At 44.3% G+C, this 18,095-nt stretch overlaps 1 protein-coding gene across 9 annotated transcripts in view; it reads right to left on the bottom strand.

The window, feature by feature from the left end:
- Positions 1-18,095, bottom strand: part of ABTB3 (ankyrin repeat and BTB domain containing 3) — a 322,748-nt gene that overhangs the window by 110,271 nt on the left and 194,382 nt on the right. For all 9 annotated transcript variants that reach the window (XR_014233017.1, XR_014233018.1, XR_014233019.1 and 6 more), the window contains exon 2: positions 9,085-9,234. Coding sequence is in view for 5 of the 9 variants with exons in the window: in XM_082348918.1 (XP_082205044.1) it covers positions 9,085-9,234 (150 nt within the window). In the remaining 4 variants the exon portion in view is untranslated. The remainder of the gene's footprint in view (positions 1-9,084; positions 9,235-18,095) is intronic.

Here is an 18,095-nt window from a genome sequence, read left to right as displayed (position 1 = left end):
CTGCCATTCATTGAGCGCCTACCCTATACCAGGCACTGTGAAAAAGCACCTCACATGCATTATTTATAATCCTCACAAGGCTCTATAGGGTATGTTTATATTATTTTAGCTTTAGAGCAGTGATCTGCAACCAGGGTGATTTTGCCTCCCAGGGGATGTTTGGCAATATCTGGAGATATTTCTGGTGCCATGTCCGGGGGGCTGTTACTGCATCTAATGGGTAGAGGGAAGAAATGTTCTTAAACATCTTACAATGCACAGATCAGTCCCCACAAGAAAGAATTTAGCCCAAATGTCAATAATGCCCAGGTTGAGAAATCCTGTTTTACAGATTAGGAAACTGAGGCTCAAGGTCACAAGGCAGAGATAAGATTCCAACCCGGGTCTGTCTGACTGTAATGTCTGTGCTCATCACCCTACACTGACCTGAGTCCTTCTTTCAGAGACATCCCGCTGCATCTGTGGCCAGATCCAAGTCTATGATGGGGCCATTTGGCATTATGTAGCCAAGGTGTTAATGTATGCTCCTTTCCCTTGATTCAGTAATTCCATTTCTGGGACTCTGTCCCAATGTTAGAATCCAAAATGCAGCAAAATCTTTATGCACAAGGATTTTCACCCAAACCTTATTTACAGGGTCCAAAATTTGACAAAGAAACAAACGTTTGAAAATCAGAGCGTGGTTAAATAAACTCTGGTATGTGATAAAACTTATGCAGTTACTAAAAATGTTTACATAGAGTGGCAATAAATGATGAAAAGCTTTGTGTTAAAATGGTAAGTGGAGAAAAAAGTGAAATTCAAAACTGCATACAGTGTGATCAGGATTATGTTATTAAAAAATATGCTCTGAGTAAATGCCAGGAGGAAAAAAAAGCAAAATGTTGACCAAGGATTTCTCTGCCTAGTGGGATTGTGGGTGACATTCCCTTCCAACTTTTCTGTCATTTCTGAATTTTGAATTATGGCATGTGCTATTTGGTATTATCAGAATAATAAGCTTACCGAGGTGGTGTTTAAATTTCTTGTACCTTCCATCTGGGGTCACGTTGGGGTACACTTAATCTGTTCCAATATTGCTTCTGTTTTATGTTTTGGTTTTTTTGGCCAGGAGGCATGTGGGATTTTAGCTCCCCAACCAGGGATTGAACCTGCACCCCCTGCATTGGAAGGCGAAGTCTTAACCACTGGACCACCAGGGAAGTCCCCCTCTTTCTTTCTTGAAAGCACTCATAAAAATGCTCAAAATAAGAAAAATCAAAATGGAGTGGAGATGAGAAGAGGATCCATGTTTTGGGCAGTGTATCACCCCTCAAGTTCCCCAAGATCCTGGGAAGGCTTTGGCCTTGATTGGGCTAACCATCTCCTTAGAGCATCGTTCAGCTCACGCTGCACTTCCAGGTCCCCTGCTTTTGCTTTTGCTCTTGTTGTTTTCTCATCTTAGAGTGCCCCCCCCGCTTCATCCTCTCAACTACTGATAACCTTCAAGGCTGTGATCAAATGCCACTTCTTCCTTGGAGCCCTCCAGGATGCCACAGATCAGAATCAACTTCCCATTCCCCTGTGTACACACAACACCTGCTAATAAAGTCTAACATGTTACTTGTTTAATTCAGACGTGTTTTAAGTGCCCACACATCTACTTCCCCTACTGAGCTTCATAGGCAGAGACATGACTCATTCATTGTCCTGTTCTTGGAGGAGCAGTGTGTGTAGTGGTTAGGGACAAGCTCTCTGGAGTCAGACTGTCTGAGTCTGAGTCTCCAACCTGCCACTGACTAGCTGCATGATCTTGGGTGAGTTAACTTCTTTGTATACGGGGATGATTATGACCTTTGTGAATTTGTTGTGTGGATTAAATTGATAACATGTATAAAGTACCCAGCACTGGTTTCTTCATTTGAAAAATGGAGATAATAATAGTGCCTAATGCATAGTATGAAATGAAGCAATCGTAAATCACTTAAAGCACCTGGAATAGGGTCTGGCACATCCTAAGTGTATAATAAGTATTCAGCACTATCTTTTACTTTGTATCATCACATCATCATCATGACCACCATCATCATCTTCATCATCAACATCTTTTCCATCATCATGACCACCATCATCATCACTTTCATTATCATCATCATCATCACCATCATTTCTATCTTCATCATCATCACATCATTATCATCATCATCATCATCGTTATCAGCCGAGTCTCTGGATCAGAGGCCGAAAGGATGTCTCTGATGAGGGCTGGCCACAGGAGACGGAATTGGCAAGGGGATTCTGTAATCACAAGCTCCATTTTAAATCCCACTCTATGTATGTGCTATCTGCTGCTTCACCTGTCAGCTTCATGAACCCAAAACAACAAATCCACTTGTCACTAGCTGCACTGAGTTTGGGTGTCTGGAGTTTGGTTCTAGGAACCTACTTGAGAACCCGCTTATAACCAGGTTTTCCAAATGTCAGCCATTTGAGAATCAGCATCATGAATTCTCACATATCTGTGTGCCGCAGGTACAATTTATTTACTTAATATTTTTCTTTAAATTGGCTCATTCTTTCACACAATAAATTCATTTTAAAAGGAAACTTCATATCAGTGCCATAAAAGGAAAACCAATATTTTTCTAGTACCCGTGAAAAATTCATAGCAATTAAAAATAGAAAGTGTTTTGCATATCACCTACAATCATCTCCCATGCAACCCTTCGGGAAACGCTGCTCTAACCTGCCAGACTCAAGCTATCAGTGTAGCTCCCCCTAAGCCATCTTCCTGCATGCCAGTGTGATCCCCCTGAGACAAAGGGCTGCACATTCCAACATGGGCTCCTTCTGCCAAAACCTATGCTGTGACAGCACCTTCAATTCCTTCCCCGCTCTTCATCCTCGGTCAAAGACCACTTACTATATAGTACGTTTTCAAAACCTCACACAACCCTGGGGTAGGAGGTATGATCACCCTCTTTTCACAGATCCCTGGGGATCCGAGTGATCACGTCACTTGCCCTAGGTCACACAGCAAAGATAAGGAAGCCAAGGCACTCTCCAGCATCATAAACTGTGGTTTAACTTGCCTCACTGAAACTCCTCCCCTTGAAAAAAAGAAAGACCATGTATAGCCCAGTACAAAGTAATGAGAGGAGATTTGTTTTAAAGGAGAAGGAGAGCTGGAGAAGCAGGGATGGACAAGGGAAGACTGAACTCTGGGTCCAGCAGGAAACTTACCATTCACGCATTCATTCATTCATCAAATATTTATTGCATCCTACTATGTGCCAGACATTGTTCTAGGCACTGGGGATACAGTCAATGATGTTAAAAAAAAGTCTGAGCTCTTATGGGGTTTACAGGCTTGGTGAGGTGGACAGAAAATAAACAAATATATAGTATGTCAGGTGCTGCTAAGTGCTATGAAGACAATTAAAGCAGGAAGTGTGTATAGAAAGCAGTGATGCAGGGAGGGTTAAGTGAGTGGGGCTCAGGGAGGGCCTCTCTGAGGAGGTGATATTTAAGCAGAGGCCTGAATGAAATGAGGGAGGAGCTCTGTAAAAATCAAGGGAAAAGCTTTCTAGGCAGAAGGAGGAGCAAGTGCAAAGGCCCTGTTGTGGAGTGGAACATTCGAGAAATACCAAGAGGCCAGTGGCCACTTGACCACCTGTAAAGGTCACAAGTGCATTCTAGGGGCTGGAGGCAGCAGACCTTCTGAAAAGATCCCATTTGCATTCGAGAGACCCCCTTGTCCAAGCAATAAGGGCTGTTTTTCTTTCTGGTGACACCAAGCGGAGACAACCCAGAAACCTTTTTATGCACAGTTGTAAATTAATGGCCCCATTTTGATGAACTCATTGAGTGGGAACAACAAGTTCACGGTTTAGTGTGAAAAGAAAACAGAAAGAGGCATTTTTCAATGAAGCCCTCATTTTTTCCCCTTTAAACAGCAGAAGGCAATTACTCTAATTAATGACTGTCCAATGCAGTTTTAATTGGGAGCTTGGGGGCAAGGCAGGGAATGTCGGGCAGAAGGGCTGCAACAAGATCTTGGAGGACACAAATGTGGGATTGATGGGACCAAATGCAGAGTCGAGTTGGTACAGAGGAATGGGTAAAGAAGATGTGGTACATATATACAGTGGAATATATTACTCAGCCATAAAAAAGAACAAAATAATGCCATCTGCAGCAACATGGATGGACCTAGAGATTGTCATATTAAGTGAAGTAAGTCAGACGGAGAAAGACAAATATCATATGAAGTTGCTTATATGTGGAATCTAAAAAAAAGGGTACAAATGAACTTATTTACCAAACAGAAGTAGAGTCACAGATGTAGAAAACAAACTTATGGTTACCAGGGGATAAGGAGGGGAGGGATAAATTGGGAGATTGGGACTGACTTACACACACTACTGTATATGAAATAGATAACTAATAAGAACTTGTTGTATAGAACAGGGAACTCTACTCAATATTCTGTAATGGCCTATATGGGGGACGAACCTAAACAAAAAAGAGTGGATGTATGTATATGTATAACTGATTCACTTTGCTGTACAAATGAAACTAACACAACATGGTAAATCAACTATACCCTGATAAAAATTAAAAAAAAAAAAAAGAAAACCAATAAAATAAAATAAAGTAGCCTTAACTTCTGTTCTCTCAAAAAAGAAATGAGAATAGCCAGAGCCTCTGCTTTCCTTATGGCCTCAATGGAGGAGACGGGACAGACCAGCTTCCCCCAGACCTACTCCTGACCTGGTTCAGGTAAGAAGACCCGGTCTGCCCACCAGACTCTAAGCATTGCCTTGCGAATTTCCTCGGGCTCACAGTTAAGAATCACCAGGCCTGTGTCAGTTTGTGGACCTTTGTGGTCTCCTGATTTAGCTTCTCATTCAAATAATTTGACATACAGAGATTCAGCTCTAGTTCTCTGAGTTCAAAATTCAGTTCAATAGAGTATTTAATATTTGATAAGAGTTTCATTAAGAGTTCCCCTCCCCTGTAGCATTTTCTTCAGCTTTTGTTTCACAGACTAGTTCACTGTGGGTCATTCATGTATTTATTTGACATTCAACAGATATTTCCTAAGCTACAGGCGATGTGTTAGGTGCTTAGAATGCAAAGCTGAACTGGATGCAGAAAAGTAGAAAAAGAAAAACGGTTTGAAATGTGACTCTGCCACTTCCTAGCTGTGTGGCTCTGGGCAAAACATTTATCCTTCCAGGTCTTAGTTTTCTTATCTATGAAATGAGAATAAAAATACCTTTAATATATTTAAAGCACTTGGCATGCAGTAGGTGGTCCGGAAGTAGTGGATATATTTTCACCCCAAGCCATAACAGGCTGGACAAAGAAAGTGCTCTGGACATCACCACTGAGCAAGACAGTTCTGGATTCTAATAAGATGCCCTGAGGATAGAAGCAGGGGGTATACAGGCAGAAGTCTCAGTGGGCAGGGGGGTCCTGCCATCTAGGTGCTGGTGAAATACTAGGTAACCTTTGTGAATTCTCACGTCTCCAGTTTAGTTTTGAGGAGAGCATCCCCAATACATCCTACAGAGCAAGCTGCGATCCTCAGACCTGGAAGGAACACAGATCTGACAAACATGATGATCTTACAGAGGCGGGCTCTCATTCCACCTGTATCATGTAGAAACACCTGGGCTTCCCCCAGAGACAGGGAGTCACGCCTAGTGGTGGAAGCTCTGCCTTGAGAGCTGGACTCAATTGCAGCCATCAGCTCACAGGTGTGGTTGATCTTAGACAAGTTGTTTGTCCCCTTCCTGCCTCCATGCCCACATCTATGTGGATAATAATGGTTACATTGGAAATAGCTCATGTAGATTTTTCATAGATCACCAGGTCAACAGCATCAGGGGCTGCTATTATTATTGTTGGCTATGAAGAAGGCCATAGTCAGGGGCTCTGCCCTCAACCCTGAACAGCCTGGTTCAAGAAGAGCAGGGATGGCTGGGAACGAACTCTTTCCATCTAGCCTTTGCTGCAACAACAGTGGTTTCTGGAATCCACACTGGCAGAGTAACCTTTGAATATGAAGAACAGCTCTCTATGTACACAGAGAGAACAAGGCTGTATTGATTCAGACCACAGAGCAAGCCAGTCTAAATTATAGTCAGATCAGAAAAGAAGGCAATTTTATTACCTTCTGTCGCCGATGTGGCTGATCAACGTGCTACTGCGCACACGTTCTACAGGGCTGACTTAATGAACGTAGGGAACCTATTCGTAATTAGCAGCACCCATCTGTGTGCCAACAATTCATATGTGAAAGTCAACATTCAACGAAAATGACAGCATTTAATTTACAGAGCAAACTGTCCTTAGAGACAATTTACGTGGCAAGCCACTCCTGCATGCTGCCTGCTTAGGTGAAGTGCAGATTTGTTTAGCAAATCCTTTCCTCCAAGAGAAGAACTGGATTTGAGCAGGGCCCCAGCCCAGGTGCTAGGAGGGGCCCTTAAAATATCGCAGGACAAACTTTTGAGACCCCAGCGAAGAATGCGTGGGGACCTCTTCCTAGGTTGCGCCCACACAGACATGAACCAACCCTGTAGCCAGATTCGGCCTTTCCAAGGTCACGGGCATGTCTTGGAAATTTGCAGAGTCCCAAACAGTATGGCATTTCTTCTTTGAGATGTTTCCCCAAGGGAGCTGCTTGGACCGCCTACATCTGAATCCCTGGGGAGCTGTTAAAATGCAGACTTTTCCTTATCCCGTTCCAATTGTTGCAGATATCTCAAAATATCCTTCACACACATCACCACCTCAAAATAATGGGTCATCAGAGCTGCTGCTAGATCTTGTTTTATAATGTTCTAATAAAAAAGGCATAGAATTACTGTATCACAGTTTAGGTAAAAATATATTGATAACTGTATTTTAATATAATTAGCTTCCTTTATAAACTTATACACTTTATTTTTTGCATTTAAAAATATTGTTCTGGGGGCTTCCCTGGTGGCGCAGTGGTTGAGAATCTGCCTGCTAATGCAGGGGACACGGGTTCGAACCCTGGTCTGGGAAGAGCCCACATGCCGTGGAGCAACTAGGCCCGTGAGCCACAACTACTGAGCCTGCGCGTCTGGAGCCTGTGCTCCGCAACAAGAGAGGCCGCGATAGTGAGAGGCCCGCGCACCGCGATGAAGAGCGGCCCCCGCTTGCCACAACTAGAGAAAGCCCTCGCACAGAAACGAAGACCCAACACAGCCAAAAATAAATTAATTAATTAATTAATTTAAAAAAAATTATTCTGAGGCAGGGTCCATAAGCTTCATCAGATTGCCAAAGGGGTCCATGGCAAAAGTTTAAGAACAATCATACAACTGACCAGTGGCTGGAAGACCCTGTAATCGGAGGCATCTTATGACTTCAGGGGTTTGATGGGAATGCAAGCACAGTTTCCAAGTTCAGGGGCCAGGGAAGTAACTCTAGTGACCATAAGGACACCCCATGGCTTGAATCGGCTACTGCTTCCCTTTTCAGAGGTGCATGTCGTATACTCAAGGGTGGATGCTTGTCCTGGGTGTACAGGGAATTTTGGGGAAGAGGCACAAGTTGCTTTATGGGTCCTGAATTCTTTTATAGTTCAGAATTTTCTAGAATATCACACCAACTCATAATTTAACATACTCTAGCATTTCTGAGATCAATGCTCCAGTTCCATCCAGAACTAACACACGGCTATGTCATTTGACAATCAACTGGATCATAAGTAAATAGTTTGATTTTCCTCTGGTTGGCCAGACTCAGAAAGCACAGTCCCAAATTAGGGGATATACAAGCACAGCAATCATTGCTCAAACTTGGGACACCCCAGCCTTCTTCTCTCCACCTTTCTGCCCCTTTCTCTCTCTCTCTCTCTCTCGCGCTCTCTCTCCCTCTCCCCATGTCTCGCTGTCTCTCTCTCTCTGTCTCTGTCTCTCTCTCTTTTCTTCTTCATATTTCCTGAGGGCCTAGTATGTGTCAAGCAGCATTCTTGGTGTTGAGGTTACAACAACAAACAAAACAAATATGTGTACTCTCCATGAAAAAATATTCTAGTAGCGGGAAACAGACAATTAAAAAAAATTAATGAGTAAACTATAGAGTGTGACTAGGGGAAGGAGGGAGGGGAATGATTGCTAATGGTTATCAGGTTTCTTGTTGGGGTGATGAAAATGTTCTAAAATTGACTGTGGTTATGTTTGTATAGCTTGGTAAATATACTAAAAGCCACTGAATGATGATATACTTTAAGTAGGTGAACTGGATATGAATTCTACCTCAGTGGAGCTGTTATTGAAAAACAAACAAAAAAAAATAGAGTATGTCATAGGGTAACAGCTGGGAAGAAAGGTAAAGCAGTGAAGAGGGATTAGGGTCCTCAGGGTGCTATAATTTAAAATAGGGTGGTTAGGGAAAGCTTCATTAAGGGGTAACATTTGGGTGAGACTTGAAGATAACGAGGGAGCAAGCTATGTGGCTATCTGGAGGATGAGGGTGGTTCAGGAAGAAGGAACAGTACGTTCAAAGGCCCTAAGGTATGCCTGCTATGTCCAAGGAACAACAGGGGCCATTGTGGCTGAGTTAAGCGGGCCTTGGGAGAGAGTGGAAGATGTCTGAGGAACACAGGTGGGCGAGCCTGGACGTAATTCTGAGGACTTTGGCCTTTCCTATGGATCAGATGCGGAGCCAGTGGAGGATTCTGAATAGAGGAGAGATGTGATCCCACTGTAGAAATTAATAGCATTTGCAGGATTTACTGTGTGCCAGGCACCGTGATGAACCCCTTTATGGGCATTAGCTTGCTAAATCGCCACAACTATTGAGTATTATCATTTTCTCTATTTTATAGAAAAGGAAATTGAGGCTCAGAAAAGGGTAGGAACTTGACATCAGAGGCCGAGCCAGGAACTTTACCAGTCTGCCTGATTCCAGAGCTGCTGTCTTCGCCACGGCCATCAGCACAGGTGTGTGTACACAGCAGGTGCTCAATAAAAGGAATCCCCTGGCTGGTTACAAAGCACTGCCCTAAGGGCAGCCGGTCGCTTGGGAACAGAGAGGGTGAGAGAACCAGCGTCCACTTACTCAGTTCCGCGATGCTGCCCACGCGGGTGGCCAACAAGGATTGCTCGATGGTCCTCAGCTCGGACTGGCTGAACATGGGCAGCTCTCCCGGTTTGCTGGTCCGCTGCGGGTCTCGGTGAAGGTTCAGGCTGTCTGGCAGGCAGAGTACCCCTGTGGTTGGTGGGGAGAGAGAGTGAAAGGAAAATAGATTGTTATTGTTCAGTTAACCAAAGGAGGGGCGCAAAACCTTGCACAGCCTCAAACCGCACCAGGGCTGGTACCGCAAAGCCAACATGGGAACCAAGGCTCTGAATCCTCTTAGAAACGATGTCTAGCTCTTTTAAAAGGTCTTTTGCTGATTTTAACAAACACGGTGGCGTTCGTCTGTATGCACACATTTCCAAAGGACACAAAAGAAAATCATTTCCTCAGACCTGGCAGGGATTCCTTCCACGCAGAGAATCCAGCGGTCACTGTCCCACTCTCTGTCCCAGAGGCAGCTGCCGCCCCGAGCGCCCTGGAGGAAGTCTCTGCAGGGATTCTTCTGAGAGAGCTTGCTTTACGTGCCCAGCAAATTTAACTCTGGGTGGCTGGGCTGTTATCTGTTCGACAAGGCCCTGGCTTTCTCCGTAGAGCTATACGTCAGGAGGTGAAAAGTCCCCATGGACTCTTGTAACTTGTATGGTGAATACCCATGGGAAATCCCTGGAATCCAATGATTTTCATCCCGTCCTTTCCATTCCATGAACATTTAGCGAGAACCTGAGAACTTACTTTGGTTGATTATTCAGAAATAATCACTGTTCCCATATCCTCCCCAACCTCCATAGGCAGAGTGTGCTTTCTTGCTCCTTGACTTTGGGCTTGACGAACTTTGGCCAAAGGTATAGTAAGAGACATGATGGAACCAAAGGCCTGAAAAGCACCTGTGTGGCTGAACTTGTTCTTTCGTGTTTTTGCCCTTGTTATGAGAAAAACACACCCTGGTTAGCCTGCTGGTCTAAGAAAGGTGAGAGACAGAGCCAATCCAGTAACAATCTGCAGCTTAGAGCTGCCCCACAAAAGCAAATGCTAATTTAATATGTCACTGGGGTTATTTGCTACTCAGCATTATTGTGGTGATAACTAACAGATACACCTACCAAGTGTCAATCGCTGAGGAGACAATGAACAAGGCAGTCATTGTGCTAAGTTAGGGGCTGAGGATACGGTGATGGACAGAATACACATACTCCCTGTTCTCAATGGGCTCACAGTCTAAGTGAAGGAGATGGACTGTTACACACATAACCACAAAGCCAAATGACACATGCTCTACGGTAGGAGAAGATGAGGAATAAAGGGATATCTTAGCAGGGACCTGAACAAAAGTAGTTGTCAATAAGTAGGAAGCACTTATTGAGTGCCTACAGTATTCCCAATCCTGCTAGGAGATGGAAAAGAAGCAGAAGACGTATTCAAGTACAAACTCACTGGAGAAACAAGACTGCCAGTGACAAAACAACTGGGGTACAATAAAGCAGTATCAATATACAGGTGCTGAATTATTTAAGCCAATTGTCAGGGTGAGGGGACAGACGGAACACAAAGGTCAAAATTCAAGTCCACAAAGCACAGAGCTGATCTCCCTGTGCTATGCGGCTGCTTCCCACTAGCTATCTATTTTACATTTGGTAGTGCTATGTGACCACCTAGAGGGGTGGGATAGGGAGGGTGGGAGGGAGGGAGACGCAAGAGGGAAGAGATATGGGGATATATATATATGTATAACTGATTCACTTTGTAATAAAGCAGAAACTAACACACCATTGTAAAGCAATTATACTCCAATAAAGATGTTTAAAAAAAAAAAATTCAAGTCCACTTCTCACCCTGCTCGAAACACAAAAGCTCAGCAAACAAAGTCTCCTCTGGGACGGAGTGAGAGAGTAGCACTGACATGTATACACTACCAAATGTAAAATAGATAGCTAGTGGGAAGCAGCTGCATAACACAGGGAGCTCAGCTCGGTGCTTTGTGTCCACCTAAAGGGGTGGGATAGGGAGGGTGGGAGGGAGATGTAAGAGGGAGGGGATATGGGGATATATGTGTACTTATAGCTGATTCACTTTGTTATACAGCAGAAACTAACACACCATTGGAAAGCAATTATACTCCAATAAAGATGGTAAAAAAAAAAAACAACCAAGGGCTTCTCCTTTGAAGATGGACAGGCGTGAGATGGCACCCATCACACACCTCCTCTGGCCCCTGCTGCCTAATTAGTGGCTCCAGCCACACTGAACCAGTCACTTGTTCTGAATGTTTCACCTTCACACCTAACAGGCTGACACAGTGGAGAAGGCAACCATAGTAGATTTTTTTTAATGAATAATGAATAAATGGATGAAAAATGCAAATGACCATTAGATTTTAATGTTCCTATAATCAGGAAGCTGGTCAAGTTACTGAGATTGTTCTCTAACCATTGTTTTTCAAAAATTTTAGACTCAATAAGAATGTATTTTACTAATTAAACTTAAAAGCTTTTGCACAGCAAAGGAAACCATACACAAGACAAAAATGGGAGAAAATGCAAATGTTTTCTCCCCTCAGAATGGGAGAAAACATTTGCAAACGAAGCAACTGACAAAGGATTAATCTCTAAAATATACAAACAGCTCATGCTGCTCAATATCAAAAAAACAAACAGACCAATCCAAAAATGGGCAGAAGACCTAAATAGACATTTCTCCAAAGAAGACATACAGATGGTCAACAAGGATATGAAAAGATGCTCAATATCACTAATTATTAGAGAAATGCAAATTAAAACTACAATGAGATATCACCTCACCCTGGTCAGAAAGGCCATCATCACAAAATGTACAAACAATAAATGCTGGAGTGGGTGTGTAGAAAAGGGAACCCTCTTGCACTGTTGGTGGGAATGTAAATTGGTACAGCCACTATGGAGAACAGTATGGAGGTTCCTTAAAAATCTAAAAATAGAATTACCATATGACACAGCAATCTGACTACTGGGCATATACCCTGAGAAAACCGTAATTCAAAAACACATGCACCCCAATGTTCATTGCAGCACTATTTACAATAGCCAGGACATGGAAACAACCTAAATGTCCATCAACAGAGGAATGGATAAAGAAGATGTGGTACACATATACAATGGAATATTACTCAGTCATAAAAAGGAACGAAATTGGGTCATTTGTAGAGACGTAGATGGACCTAGAGACTGTCATACAATGTGAAGTAAGTCAGAAAGAGAAAAATAAATATCGTATATTAACGTATATATGTGGAATCTGAAAAAATTGGTATAGACAATCTTATTTACAAAGCAGAAATAGAGACACAGACGTAGAGAACAAATGTATGGATACCAAGGGGGAAAGGGGTGGTGGTGGGATGAATTGGGAGATTGGGATTGATATAGTATATACACTATTGATACAGTATATACACTTCTGACACTATGCATAAAATAGATAACTAATCAGAACCTACTGTATAGCACAGGGAACTCTACTCAGTGCTCTGTGGTGACCTAAATGGGAAGGAAATCCAAAAAAGAGGGGATATATGTGTACATATAGTGGATTCACTTTGCTGTACAGTAGAAACTAACACAACACTGCAAAGCAACTATACTCCAATAAAAATTTTTAAAAACTACAAAAAAAAGAATGTATTTTACATCATGACCCAGTACACACACACATACACCATCGCCACCACCACTACTACACACTTTTCATGTTTTCCGTGAAAAAAGTTCATGAAAAATAACACTGATCCTTACTATGTATGAGGCACTCTCAATTTTTATTCTTTTCACTCTTCACTTCTTTTCTATCTTATCAATAAAAAATGCTGTCTGCAGCACCAAAAGTGATTTCATGGTCCACTAGTGGGTCATGACTGGCAGTTTGAAAAACACTGTGGGCTGGGCCAGTTCACAAGTTGGCATTAATTGGACAATACAGATTGACGATTTACTGGACACTACTTAGCGCTGGGCCAGGCTCCACACGGGACGCAGAGATGGCTGAGAGGCGATCTCTGCACTTCAGGAACCCTCAGCTTTTCAGGAAAGACAAGACCTTCACAGAAATGCCCACCATCCAAGGCTGGTCTCCTGCCTGTCCTTTTCTCTTAACAGCTGAGTCATCACCCCCGATCACCCCAGGCAGGGACGCCCTGAGTCATCTTTGTTTCCTCCTGCTTGCTCACCTGCCCAGACATCTGGTCAGAGGCCAAGGCAAGTAGCCGTTGCCATGGCAATGAATGTTGGGCCAATCCCTCATCTGAGGCCTCTGACGTTCCTGACTCTTAATTCAGAGATTTACTACCCTTAACAGTGCTCACGGCAAATGACACCAGATGACCACGACCCAGTGTGACAAGTGACCCAACGTTCAGGGGATGAGGGCCTCCGCTGGGGGACGGGGTGGTGATCAGGGGCTTCACAGCAAAGGAGGCCTGCGAGTGAGCCCTGAATGTCAGGGAGGATGAAGTACAAATGGCCCTGACATGTGCTCACAGGATTGCTTTCTCGGTAATTGTATTATGTGCAGCAAGGTCTTATCCCAGGCCTGTATCTGAGACATTGCTTCACATGTTGGTTGAGGCACAAGCAAACGGGTCTTGGAGTCTGGAACCCAGAGCTTCAGTCCTGGCTCTGCCACTTCCCACCCATGTTTAACCTTGGGCAGGTCACAGAGCCTCTCTGGACCTCAGTTTCCTCTTCTGTGAAATGGGAATGATAGGAATGGCCTTGCCTCCCTCACGGCGCTGCTGCGGGTGGGGATGAAGTGAGACAATGTGTACTAAAGAACTTACTTTGCATGTGCTGAGCAATAGTATGTGCTTGACATATGTTAACTGAGATGAAAGTCAGTTACTGTGTATAAGCCCAGCTTTGGACTACTTTATGCTTCATCATAAGAATAAATAATTTCCCTCAGAATTATTCCTCCTTCTTTTAGAGGGTTATGAAATTTAAATGTGAAAATATAATTATTCCAAGAAGCTTTGAAAGCTAGAGTACTATGATTTGGGAAATCTATAATGAACCTATTATGCAAAGGTTATATACCAGGGTTTTCCTTTTTTTTCTTTTCTTTTGTTTTGAGGACTTTATATGGGGTACACACATAAACTAGAGTCATTTATTTTTTTGTATAAAAATCAACTAGGTCATTAAGAAGATCCCAGTATCATATTTTAGTGTTAGCTGCAGGCCTCCGTTTTGGACCACTCATCAATTTCCATTACTGGAGCCAAGGACAGCCACAGCCTGGTGATTAAGACTCAAGTTTAAAAACAGGGGGAACGTAAGGTTCAAATATGACCTTGGACCTAAAGGAAATAATTCCCCTGGAGAGCAGGTGATCACAGGGGAGGGTCCACTATGTTGAAGGGGTCATGGCCTTACTGAAATCTATTACTTTGGGATGGGTTGTACATTGTCTAAGGGAAAATCCATTCACATTTTCAAAGGGGTTGGCCAGTGCTAAAAGAGGATGAACCAATGCCTTTGAATGTCCACATTTCCAGCCATAACCAACCTGGGACTGACTGGCTGTAGGTGGGACAGAGGGACCAGGCATGACCATGGGCTCTTGAAAGAGCCAGGCTCCAATCCTGCCCCAGTCCCATGGGCAACCTGGACAAAGCACTTCCCAGATTCCCAGTCAGCTTCTGTGTCTGCAAAGAGGGGTTAAAATATCTACTGCATCAGTTTATTGCAGTGATTAAACCAGATAAATATTTAAGGCCTCCAGCCTATAGTAAGCGTCTACTAAATGGCCTGTTCCCACAAATGTGCAGTTTTGTTTATTTAATGTCTGGATTCAAATAGTCTTGCAGATCATCTTTCCAAAACCTTGTGCGACTGGAGACAGACAACTTTTTGGTTAGGGCATTTAGAACAGAAAATATGAAAACCGCTCCTCTGGGTGGGCCCCTGGACCAACCACATCTGGCATTCTGTCTCCGATGGGGCGATCAGGGCAATTCTGCCTCCCTGAATGCCCACCTTCCTATACGATTGGATGGCTCCTTGGCAAATATAACCACACCATCCTTTTTCTCCTCTCAGCTTTTCTCTGTGTCTCCATGCTATCACTGGACTAGGATGCTATTTACCCACCGAGAGAAAACCAAATAAGACAGCCATCAGCACTCATCCATTCTCCCCTTGATGTTGATGGTGGTGATGGAGGAGGAGGAGGCTACGTAGGTCTTGGCACCCTGGACCCAGGCTGGGCTTCTGCCTTGCCTGTGTCTGGCTGTGAGAAGGGAACAGACTCTCCTACGTCCTGCTTGCCAGGCTAGGCTTTGTTTTCTGCTAAGTTATCCCCAGAATTTAAAGTGGAGCGTCCTGGCACCAGTCCCAGCTTTAAGAAATGGGAAGGAAGCAGCTGGGATGCAGCAGACCAGCCCTCGAACTGGCACCGGACAGACCTGGCTGGGTTCAGATTCCCGCCTTGCCGTCTCCCAGCTGTGTGGCCTGGGGCTTGCGACTTGGCTCTCTGAGCCTCTGTTTCTCCCTCTGTAACATGTTTGATACTATCTACCTCCTAGCATGGTTGGGAGGCTGTAAGGGGATAATCTGCATGGACAACCTGTCACAAAAAAGGGGGTCGATAAATGTTTGCTAATAATCCAAGTGAAGTTCTTTGAAGGTAAAGATTTAGAAATTCAATAACACGGTGCCAGAGTGTTTTCTTTTACTGTTCAGTTTATTAAGAAACAAGATAGGAAGTTATCAGATTTTTTTAAATGTTTGTACAAGCGGCTTGGAAATTCCTTTTTATTTTAAGAGACTTGGCAGTGGGAAACAAATTCAGGACTGGCTTGGCAACCACATTCATCTGTGAGAGGCATGCCATACTCCAATTAGGATACATCCAGACCATGGTTCATTTCCGTGCCCCGCCCCATAATGAATTATGTTCAAAGGGAAAGTTCTTAGGAAGTCTGAAGCCAAACCATCAAAAGAAATAAGAGGTAGAAAACACAAAGATGGAGAATTTTCAGGATTGGGTTCAATAACATGCCCATCTGTGGAGGCTGACGTACACAGGGGGAATAAGCATGCCAACCTTAAAAGAATATGAAGATATCTATGGACCATTCATTCATTCAACCACCAATACTGAGCACCATGAAGACAGTAGGACACATTTCTGTTCTCAAAGACTCCCGGTTGGCAGGGGAGACAGAGCCCCCACCAGCTGAACCACTGCGGGAGAAACGCCAGAGCAGAGGCGTGCATGAAGTCCCCGTGGAGTGCAGGGGGTGAACACAAGTTGGCCTGGGAGCTTCAGGGCAGCTTCCCAGGGGAGCTTAGGGGACCTGGGGATGCCTTACAGCAGAGTTGAAAGAGTGTGGATTCTGGAGCCCGAATGAACGTTCAGGTTGAATTGCATCTGAGCTACTTCACAGCAATGGTGCCCAGGGATGCTATTTAGCCTCCCTGGACCTCCGTTTCCTTGTGAATAATACGGGAATGGTCATTGTACAATCCTTATAAGGCCACTGGAAGATCAAATGAGTTAATATATGTAAATCTTGGACCCTATAAATAGCTCAACAAATGTGATCATGATTATAAAGATGATGATAATTAGAGAAGGACATTCCAAGGAAAAGCAAAGGCCCAGAGGTATGTGCTTTGCATATAATAGTGGCTGGAACAGAGGGTACAAGAGGGTGCAGAAGTTGGGAGAAGGGGCTGGACCGGGAGGCAGGGGTGGACCATTGAGGGCATTGGGCCAAAACAAGTTTGGACTTGAAAACTAAACCTTTACCTTCCAGCTACCCTGTTTCTCTCTCTTCCCTTTTCTCAGCTGAAATTCTAAAAAGAGTGGTCGACACCCACGATGTCCATTTCTTCCTCTCCCTCATCTCTATACCTATTATCTCCATTTTTGACGGGTGCCCAGCAAGTTCATGTTCATCCTTCAAGGTCCAACTCAAATGCCACTTTTGAGATCTCAAGACTCAAAGAAGTTCCTGTTCTTAGGAAGCTCTCGGTCCAGAGAGGAAATCCTGAGACAGTAAGAAAACTGTACCCGGTGTGCATGCTGGGCACTGAGGCAGAGAGGCAGGGACAAGGTGGGGATGGGGGGGCCGGTCACGAAGGAGGAAGTAGTCCAAGGTGACCCCACACGCGGCCCTCCCCACGTGAGCCAGATACAGCCAGCTTTCCCTCGCAGTCAGCTCAGGAGTGAAGGGGACTAATTAAAGTCTAGGTCAGGGAGTGTCAGCCTTTAGAGCAGGGCACAGAGGCAGCCATGATGTTATTAAGGCATTGTACATGGTGCGTGGCACACAGGGACACTGGGGCGATGGTGCGGCTCTAACACTGATGGCATAAATAAGAAAAGCTGCAGAAAAAACAAAGGGAAAATACTCTGTTCATTCATTCATTCAGTGAGGATTAGCTGAGCGCCTACTAGGTGCTAGGTACGGTTCTAGGTACTGAGGATCCAGTAGCAAAATACTGGAAATCCTTGCCATCTTGGTATGTGTGTTCCAAATACATAATTAGAATATGTAGCCAGCTGGGTGGTAAGTGCCATGGAGAAAAACAGAGCAGGAAAGGAGGATGGGGAGTGCTGGGTGGGGTAGCGGGGTCACATGGAGAAGGGGACATTCAAAGAGAGACTTGAAGGAAGTGAGCCTGGGAGCAGGGCTGATATCTTGGGGGAAGAGCAGGGGGGATGTGAGGGCAAAGGTCTGAGGGGGTGGGTTTGGCTTGGAGGAAGGAACAGAGAAAGTGAGGGGAAAGCAGTAGGTGATAAGGCCAGAGAAGTGATGAAGGCAGACTGGGTGCAGTCTCGTAGGCGACTCTGGACTTCAGCTTTTACTCTGAGCAAGATGGGAGCCACTGGAGGGTTTGGAGTTGAGGAGGGATGTGACCTGACCCTTTCTGAGGGTCACTCCAGCTGGTGGGTTGAGAACAGACTGTAGGGAGTGGCCAGGGCAGAACCAGAGTAGTTATGGTGGAGATGCTAGA

This window comes from Balaenoptera borealis (assembly GCF_965194805.1).
Source record: "Balaenoptera borealis genome assembly, chromosome: 13".
NCBI lineage: Eukaryota > Metazoa > Chordata > Mammalia > Artiodactyla > Balaenopteridae > Balaenoptera > Balaenoptera borealis.
The sequence above is the reverse complement of the archived record's forward strand: the minus strand, read 5'-3'. Positions and strand labels throughout refer to the sequence as shown.